At 41.0% G+C, this 9,857-nt stretch overlaps 1 protein-coding gene across 1 annotated transcript; it reads right to left on the bottom strand.

Moving 5' to 3' along the window:
- Positions 1-880: 880 nt before the first annotated feature.
- LOC139364499 (zinc finger protein 664-like) lies at positions 881-8,295 on the bottom strand. Its single transcript, XM_071101287.1, has 2 exons — positions 7,685-8,295; positions 881-2,041 (listed from the first exon to the last, which is right to left on the bottom strand). Exons 1-2 carry the CDS (start codon positions 8,055-8,057, stop codon positions 1,491-1,493), a joined length of 924 nt encoding a protein of 307 aa, XP_070957388.1. The 5' UTR covers positions 8,058-8,295; the 3' UTR covers positions 881-1,490.
- Between the last annotated feature and the right edge of the window lie 1,562 nt (positions 8,296-9,857).

Raw genomic sequence — 9,857 nt, 5'->3', positions numbered from 1 at the left:
TCACATTATAATCAACTACAATGCTTCACCTTCTACAATATTAACATGGTGTCTACTGGCTGTCAACATTTAAAAACAAGATTAACACATTTCTAAATAATACATTTTGGGGAAAAAATCCATGAGCTTCCAGAACTCACTTCTTCCTAAAACTCACTAGCTTCTAGAACTCTCTTCTTCCTAAAACTCACTAGCTTCGAGAGCTGTGGTCTTCCTAAAATTCACCAGCTTCTAGAACTCTTGTCCCCTTGGAACGAGACCAAACAAAACTCATCTCCAATACAGAAAAACGGGCATTCAAAATAAATTGTGATCCATGGCAACGCACTGCCTAAACGCACAACACAAATCTTTCTAACTGCCCACCCTTGAGACAATCTGCACCCAAGTTGTCCTTACCAAAGACATGTCTGATTTCAAGAGGAAACTCCTGCAATATCTGTAGTAACTTTCCACCTCACTGCGGAGCTTCTCTCTCTTTTCAGGGTTCACTAGATAGGCATGTTGTCGGATCGGGGCCCAGTCCCCAATGTTATGCTATAGTACATTTGGTTTGGCACATCTGAGAATGAAGCCTGATATTCTAAAAGCAGGGCAACAATGTCAATATAATTGTACCCAAAAATGGTCAGTTGGTTGCATAAATAATTAGTACTAAATATTACATGAATTGTAAATATGAAATATCAAAACCAAATGTACACCCCTTTGTTAATATGTATTGTGAATAAATCACTTAATGGTGAGGCATGGAATAATAAAACATGTATATTTTGTCAGGCTGAATGTTTGAAATATGAGGTGATTTGAATCATGCTTCTTCAGTAGTGGAATAAAGACAATTAGCACTTCAATGTTGTCAAGAAATACTGGAGTGATGTTACATTGTTAATAAAATTGATTATAGACCAATTTATTACACTGCAAGTATGTTGAAATGAAGTTGTGTTGAGAAGACATCTTTTCAATTACATTTGGCTAAATGTGAATAAAAACGTGTCAAAACACAAATATTTTTGACTGCCTTGAGACAATCAGCAACCAAGTTGTCCTTACCAAGGACATGTCTGACTTCAAGAGGAAACATATTATTCTATTCAATTATATTTTGCTAGGTGGGATAGCCCCAATGTCAAAACACAGTTTTAACGTGTCCAAATCAATAACCAATATGTAGAAACAGTTTGGGATAAATTGAAAACCTAAACAAGTGTTGCATTTTGATTCAAGTGGGACTTTTTTTGTTAGTCACTTTTTGTTAAATCATATAAATAGTACTCCTTCATTTCAGAGCCGGGATTTTCCCCTTGAGGCTAATATCCATATCATGCTGAAATCAAGTGAACAGGGGGCAAATGTTTAGGGTTCTACATTGTGACATTATTAAAATACTCCTACTACAATGTTAAAACATTCTACATTGTGACATCATTAAAATACACCTACTACAATGTTAAAACATTCTACATTGTGACATTATTTAATTGATATCATGAAACAACTCCATGTATTTTCTGATGTTTAATCAGAGATCTTTTATCAGAGTATCTCTTCCCACATTGATCACAGCCACAAGGTTTCTCTCCTGTGTGTGTCCGCTGGTGTACTATCAGGCTGCTTAGCTGAGTAAAACTCTTCCCACATTGATCACAGCCGTAAGGTTTCTCTCCAGTGTGTATTCTGTGGTGTATAGTTAGATAACTAGATGTAGTAAAACTCTTCCCACACTGATCACAGCTAAAAGGTTTCTCTCCTGTGTGTCCCCGCTGGTGTACTATCAGGTTGCATCGCTGAGTAAAACTCTTCCCACATTGATCACAGCCGTAAGGTTTCTCTCCTGTGTGAATTCTTTGATGTATTTTAAGGTCTGATGAAGAGTTCAATCTTTTCCCACAGTCAGAGCAGCAGATAGATTTCTTCCGTGTGTGTCTCCGCTGGTGTTTCTTGAGGAGATCTGATGTGGAGAGACTTGTCTTTGCCTCGTCAGCGTCATGATGTTGTTTAGGCTCCCCAGAGGATCCACGATTGTCCCGTCTCTCTCCTGTGTGAACGACAAAGTCAGACAGATGGTTAAAGGCCCACAACAGCAGAAATCCACTGTTTATTTGAGGTAAAAGGTGATACCCAGAGTGTACCCATGAAGTTGTACAACAATTGACGTCTTTTAAATTTGACAATTAAAACAGTCAAGTTAGCAACAAGTAATTTTGTCTTGTTTTCACATAAGTAGTAACATTGATGATTGTAGGCTAGAAATAAGTTATTCAAGTTGTTGAAATCCTAAGCAGTGTGCCAGACAACTTTTGGTCTCCAATATAGGCCCTTTCATTCATTGTGTGCAAAAGGCATGAGGAGGTAGGCAATAAATAGGCCATAGGAGTGAATAATTACAATTTAGCAGATTAACACTGGAGTGATAAATCATCAGATGAGCATGTGCAAGTAGAGATACTGGTGTGCAAAAGAGCAGAAAAGTATATAATTAAAAACAGTATGGGGATGAGGTAGGTAGACTGGGTGGGCTATTTACAGGTGGACTATGTACAGCTGTAGCGATCAGTTAGCTGCTCAGATAGCAGATGTTTAAAGTTGGTGAGGGGGATAAAAGTCTCCAACTTCAGCAATTTTTGCAATTCGTTCCAGTCACAGGCAGCAGAGAACTGGAAGGAAAGGCGGCCAAATGAGATGTTGGCTTTTGGGATGATCGGAGCTTTACCTAGCGTGGACTTATAGATGACCTGGAGCCAGTGGGTCTGGCGACGAATATGTAGCGAGGGCCAGCCGACTAGAGCATACAGGTCGCAGTGGTGGGTGGTATAAGGTGTTTTAGTAACAAAACGGATGGCACTATGATAAACTGCATCTAGTTTGCTGAGTAGAGTATTGGAAGCTATTTTGTAGATGACATCGCCGAAGTCGAGGGTCGGTAGGATAATCAGTTTTACTAGGGTAAGTTTGGCGGCGTGAGTGGAGGCTTTGTTGCGAAATAGAAAGCCGATTCATGATTTGATTTTGGATTGGAGATATTTAATATGAGTCTGGAAGGAGAGTTTACAGTCTTGCCAGACACCTAGGTACTTATAGATGTCCACATATTCTAGGTCGGAACTGTCCAGGGTTGTGATGCTAGTCGGGCGGGCGGGTGCAGGCAGCGAACGGTTGAAAAGCATGCATTTGGTTTTATTAGCGTTTAAGCGCAGTTGGAGGCCACGGAAGGATTGTTGTATGGCATTGAAGCTTGTTTGGAGGTTAGATAGCACAGTGTCCAAGGAAAGGCCAGATGTATACAGAATGGTGTCGTCAGCGTAGAGGTGGATCAGGAAATTGCCCGCAGCAAGAACAACATCATTGATATATACAGAGAAAAGAGTCGGCCCGAGAATTGAACCCTGGCACCCCCATAAAGACTTCCAGAGGACCGGACAACATGCTCTCCGATTTGACACACTGAACTCTGTCTGCAAAGTAGTTGGTGAACCAGGCAAGGCAGTCATCAGAAAAAGCGAGGCTACTGAGTCTGCCGATAAGAATATGGTGATTGACAGAGTCGAAAGCCTTGGCCAGGTCGATGAAGACGGCTGCACAGTACTGTCTTTTATCGATGGCGGTTATGATATCATTTAGTACCTTGAGCGTGGCTGAGGTGCACCCGTGACCATCTCGGAAACCAGATTGCACAGCAGAGAAGGTACGGTGGGATTCGAGATGGTCAGTGATCTGTTTATTAACTTGGCTTTCGAAGACCTTAGATAGGCAGGGCAGGATGGATATAGGTCTGTAACAGTTTGGGTCCAGGGTGTCTCCCCCTTTGAAGAGGGGGATGACCGCGGCAGCTTTCCAATCCTTGAGGTTCTCAGACGACATGAAAGAGAGGTTGAACAGACTGGTAGTAGGGGTTGCGACAATGGCGGCAGATAGTTTAAGAAATAGAGGGTCTAGATTGTAAAGCCCTGCTGATTTGTATGGGTCCGGGTTCTACAGGTCTTTCAGAACATCTGCTATCTGGATTTGGGTAAAGGAGAAGCTGGCGACGCTTGGGCGAGTAGTTGCGGGGGGGGCGGAGCTGTTGGCCGAGGTTGGAGTAGCCAGGTGGAAGGCATGGCCAGCCGTTGAGAAATGCTTGTTGAAGTTTTCGATTATCATGGATTTATTGGTGGTGACCATGTTACCTAGCCTCAGTGCAGTGGGCAGCTGGGAGGGGGGGCTCTTGTTCTCCATGGACTTTACAGTGTCCCAGAACTTTTTACAGTGTCCCAGAACGTGTATTGGTTCCTGACTTCCCTGAACAGTTGAATATCGCGGGGACTATTTGATGCTATTGCAGTCCGCCACAGGATGTTTTTGTGCTGGTCGAGGGCAGTCAGTTCTGGAGTGAACCAAGAGCTATATCTGTTCTTAGTTCTGCATTTTTTGAACGGGGCATGCTTATCTAAGATGGTGAGGAAGTTACTTTTAAAGAATGACCAGGCATCCTCAACTGACGGGATGAGGTCAATATCCTTCCAGGATACCCGGGCCAGGTCAATTAGAAAGGCCTGCTCGCAGAAGTGTTTTAGGACGAGTTTGACAGTGATGAGGGGTGGTCTTTTGATTTGGAGGGCAAGTTGGTCAGGATAATGTCTACGAGGGTGCCCACGTTTACAGATTTAGGGTTGTACCTGGTGGGTTCCTTGATGATTTGTGTGAGATTGAGGGCATCTAGCTTAGATTGTAGGACTGCCGGGGTGTTAAGCATATCCCAGTTTAGGTCACCTAACAGAAAAAACTCTGAAGCTAGATGGTGTCGAGGGCACAGCTGGGAGCTGAGGGGGGTCGGTAGCAGGCGGCAACAGTGAGAGACTTATTTCTGGAGAGATTCATTTTTAAAATTAGAAGTTCAAACTGTTTGGGTAATGGACCTGGAAAGTAGGACATTATTTTGCAGGCTAACTCCTCCCCCTTTGGCAGTTCTATCTTGACGGAAAATGTTATAGTTGGGTATGGAAATTAAATAATTTTTGGTGGCCATCCTAAGCCAGGATTCAGACACGGCAAGGACATCAAGGTTGGTGGAGTGTGCTAAAGCAGCGAGTAAAACAAACTTAGGGAGGAGGCTTCTGATGTTGACATGCATGAAACCAAGGCTTTTTCGATCACAGAAGTCAACAAATGGGGGTGCCTGGGGACATGCAGGGCCTGGGTTTACCTCCACATCACCCGAGGAACAGAGGATGTGGGTGCGGCTAAAGGCTATCAAAACTGGTCACCTAGAGCGTTGGTGACAAAGAATAAGAGGAGCAGATTTCTGGGCGTGGTAGAATAAATTCAGGGCATAATGGGCAGACAGGGGTACGGTGGGGTGCGGGTACAGCGGAGGTAAGCCCAGGCACCGGGTGATGATAAGAGAGATTGTATCTCTGGACATGCTGGTTATAATGGGTGTGGTCACCGCATGTGTGGGAGGTGGGACAAAAGAGGTGTCAGAGGTATGAAGAGTGGAACTAGGGGCTCCATTGTAAACTAAAACAATGATAACTAACCTGAACAACAGTATACAAGGCATATGGACATTTGAGAGAGACATACAGCAAGGCATAAAGTAATCGCAGGTGTTGATTGGGAGAGTTAGCTAAGACGACAGGTGAGACAACCACAGCTAATCAGTTAACACAACAACAGCAGGTAAAATGCCGATGACTAGGCAAAGAGGGTCGGATTAACTACACCTAGAGCTTGAGTTCGCGGCTGGGGCCGAAAAAAAATCTAATTAAAATAAACAGAATGGAGTACCATGATTAATGGACAGTGCAGCAGGTATCAGCTATGTAGCCAAGTGATCATAGTGTCCAGGAGGCAGCAGTAGATGGAACAGGGAAGCCGCGGAGGAGTCGCCACTACGCTAGCACGCGGGCGACACGTATATCTGTCGTATATCTGCATGGGCCAAAAATGGTGAGCGAAGATTTTAGTTTTCACAATCTATTCTGAATATTACAGCGCAATATCAGTGCAAGATTGGGAGTGCTACCCAAGGAAACTCACATTAAGTTCTGTGTCACTATTTACTAATTCCCCACTGTGGGGGAAAACTCAGGGGGTTCTCATTGGCTGACTGCAAAAATAGCCTCCCTTTTCAGGTTGCTTATGAGTGCATTTCACATCACTTCGGATTATAATTGTAAGGCTCGCTTGAATGTCCTGGTTAATATGTTTGTGTTATTATCGCAAATCAACTGCTTTATACTTAAAAAACACTTCAACCAGTAAAATGCTCTTTAACATCAGCCTGACAATGAGGGTTTAAAAAATTGGCCCAAAACTTCACCAAAAAATAACATAGACCCACTGTAGGACCCATAACTTCACCTAATAACAACATATACCCACTGTAGGACCCATAACTTCACCCAACACTAACAGAACTGCTGTAGGACCCATAACTTCACCTAACAACAACATAGACCTACTGTAGGACTCATAACTTCACTAACAATAACATAGACCTAGGACTTTAAATAATGTAACATTTCAGGTGAAACATGGAATCTAAAATGTATTTGTCATGACATTTCATAACCTGATCACCAGATAATTTTGTGAATAATCCCACACACATTATGAGCTAAGTATCTCTGTGCGCAAACAGACTAACGAGACCCGACTGTAAATCAAGCAGACAATAACACATTATAAACATAAATTTGTTAGGGATGTTGGATCCAATGTGGAGCACGGCATAACTGTCTTTACCAGAGTAATGAATGAAGAAGCACTTTGGTTGTTGTTGCATGTCGTGATGTCTGTCACGTGACTGTCATTCAGAAAATGATTTTCTGGATCAGCTGATGATAGTTGAACATGTGACTGTAACTAAACAGCTTCTGTATTAAGAATGTGTAATTATTGAAGAACCACATTAATGACAGTATCCATTTGGGTGTTGTCAATAAAGTTAAAGTGACTCTCGGTGAGAACCATTGGATTTAGCAAACTCTGAAATGATTTAGGATTTCTGTGCCCATGAAAACGGTTTTCCCAGCGTAATATAAGGAGCCACTAAATGTTACGTAGTTAGAGAGCATTTCAGAGATCTGAATACAAAAAACTGTCCTAACAGGACAATAACCTAAACCACAAGGCCAAATCTACACTGGAGGAGATTACTAAAATGACATGAGTGGACTAGTTACAGTTTGGACTTAAATCGTCTTGAAAGTCTATAGCAAGAGACTTGAAAATGGCTTTCTAGCAATGATCAACATCCAACTTGACAGAACAGAAGGATTTAAAAAAAGAATAATGAATTTCACATGAAGATAGGTTGCCTATTGGATGACATCACGACTTCCTATCAAAGCCAACTCCTTGAATGCCTTAGTATGACATCACTCACTCCTTCTAGTTTGCAGTTGTTGAATTTTTTATTTTATTTTGCTCAAAACATGTATTTGTTTCCCTTTTATGTGTTTATACTTTAATGTATTTATATATCACTTTTCAACAGGAAAAGTTTTTTTTAAATCCCTGGAGGACGCCATGAACAATTCTGACAATACAAAAACATATTCAAGTGTAGAACACCCTTTTAAAATCACACATTAGTTTAACAATTGCAGAGTTTGTGCCCCTGTTTTATAAGATAGTACTCACTGTATTTACTGGTGTTAATCAGACCAATGTCCCTGTTTTATAAGATAGTACTCACTGTATTTACTGGTGTTAATCAGTTCTCCAGTCTTCTCTTCTTCATCCTCCTCTAATATGACAGTAATCTCCCCCTCTTCATCCTTCATTCCAAAAACGTCTTCATCTTCTTTCACTTCATCCTCCACTCCAAAAACTGCATTTTCCTCCTTATCTTTTACAGTAACATCCTCCTCCTCTTTCACTCTGAAGGCGTTTTCCTCTTCTTTCACTGAAACGTCTTTCTCTTCTTCTTTCACTGTAACAGCCTCACCCTCTACTTGTTTTTGTATTGTAACATCTTTCTCTTCCACCTCCTCTTTGACGAGAGCTTCGTTCTCCGTCCAGCAGACCACCTCTTCTTCAGCAGGAGGAGAGTAGCTTAGTGAGCTCATGGTCAGAGATAATAGATAGTTAGCATTAGCGACTAGACTAGTCCTAACTTAACCAGCCAGCTAGCTGACTTACAACGTAAATATGAAATTAAATGGGGTAGCTAGCTGTTTCCCCATAACTATGTTTAAATCATAGTGGTAATTAAACCACGAAATTGTCTAAAGAGCTTGAATGTTCCGACTTTGTTGTCCAGCGAGCTACCGAGGTGTCTGCAGTTGTTGAAGAAGCGTTCCGTCCACTAGATTATACGTCACAGTAGAAACATCGCCTGAAAGACACATATCGCCATCTGCTGTTTGGAGGGAGGAAACGCAGTTGAGGAAGGAAAACTATTTTTATTTTCTTCATTGAATTATAATATTATAAAGCAGTTTAGGGAAAAGTTTTTTTCCTCGCCATTAAATAATAATATTATATCAACACGTACAAAGAGCAACAAGTGTTGTTTGATTAGGTCAGATTTTTTTTAATGAAAATTCAAAACAAACTACATCTACTCCACATCTGTATTCCTGATTCAGTCAAATAACTAGATATCAAAATAAGCCCCTAGTTATGGATACCCTTGATAAAGATGAGCAAAAATGACTGTATATAAAAAATAAATACATTTTACCCACTACCAGGATATTTTAGTCCAAAACCTGGTTTAACTCTCTGCTAGGAGGCTGAAACTTGGCCATAAGTGGATCTTCCTTCTTTATAGATCAGTATTTTAATTCTTTATTTTATAGAGTCGTTTATCTCATCTTTATCAAGGGTGTCAACAATTTTGTCCCCCACTGACCTCCATACTGCTGCTACATAGCGTAACAATACATCATGTAGATGTATATAATGAACAGACTAGGTCTATACTGCTCCTACATGGTGTAACAATACATAATGTAGATGTATATAATGAACAGACTAGGTCTATACTGCTCCTACATGGTGTAACAATACATAATGTAGATGTATATAATGAACAGACTAGGTCTATACTGCTCCTACATTGTGTAACAATACATAATTGTTAAGGGATTTTATATATATAATGACTAATTATGTATACATTTCAATCAGGATGTACTAATCAGAATACTATTATGTTACTGTATATGTACTAATCAGAATACTATTATGTTACTGTATATGTATGAATTTTCTTTCTTGATCCCAGTACTGAATATAATGTGTGTGAATGTGGTCAAGAGTTAGTCATTGTTCTGTCTGTTTCTTGGTACAAATGAATCAGACTGGCTAGAATGCTTATCTACACGAGAAAACCTTGACTCGTAAATTATATTAAATTGGTAGGGAGACAGATGTGGGAAGGCTTGAGATACAGCCTTTGTACTGGAACGGAGATGGCACGGGTTGGGGCTGGAACTAAGGACGTCATTTTCAGTTTATAACCTGTGGTAAAACTGTATCGTATTCAGTACCCTCGTGAATAAACTCTGCTGATTGACTTTGAGACTGGGCTCTGTCTATTATTATAGAATAAGGGTCTTACAAGTCCTTATGAATGGACAGAGTGTTTACATTTAATTGGGTATTAAAACAGAGCAATTTAATTCCTTTAACAAATTGGTCCTTCGAAGCCGGGATCTAAAAATCCGTCCCTGCCATCTGGAGGTCGTACGCCGAATAAATCGTGCACGAACGGGTCTGGTCCTGTTAAGTTAAAGACTTGGCCTCTGAATTGAGGTTTTAAAAAAAAACAGGCCGGTATTCACCCCAGAAGACAGGGACGGTGACAGATCCAAACGAACAGTGCTTTTCCCATTCGGCAGCAGGTCAGTAGCCTTTATTCT

This window comes from Oncorhynchus clarkii, chromosome 13 (assembly GCF_045791955.1).
Source record: "Oncorhynchus clarkii lewisi isolate Uvic-CL-2024 chromosome 13, UVic_Ocla_1.0, whole genome shotgun sequence".
Classification (NCBI taxonomy): Eukaryota; Metazoa; Chordata; class Actinopteri; order Salmoniformes; family Salmonidae; genus Oncorhynchus; species Oncorhynchus clarkii.
Note: the sequence above shows the minus strand (reverse complement) of the source record. Positions and strands in the feature narration are given on the sequence as shown.

Excerpts from the sequence above, each read along its gene's own strand:
- LOC139364499 (XM_071101287.1), bottom strand. The coding sequence starts at position 8,057 with ATGAGCTCACTAAGCTACTCTCCTCCTGCTGAAGAAGAGGTGGTCTGC. Across the intron at positions 2,042-7,684 it reads GATTAACACCAGTAAATACA|GAGAGAGACGGGACAATCGT; the intron begins GTGAGTACTATC and ends TCGTTCACACAG.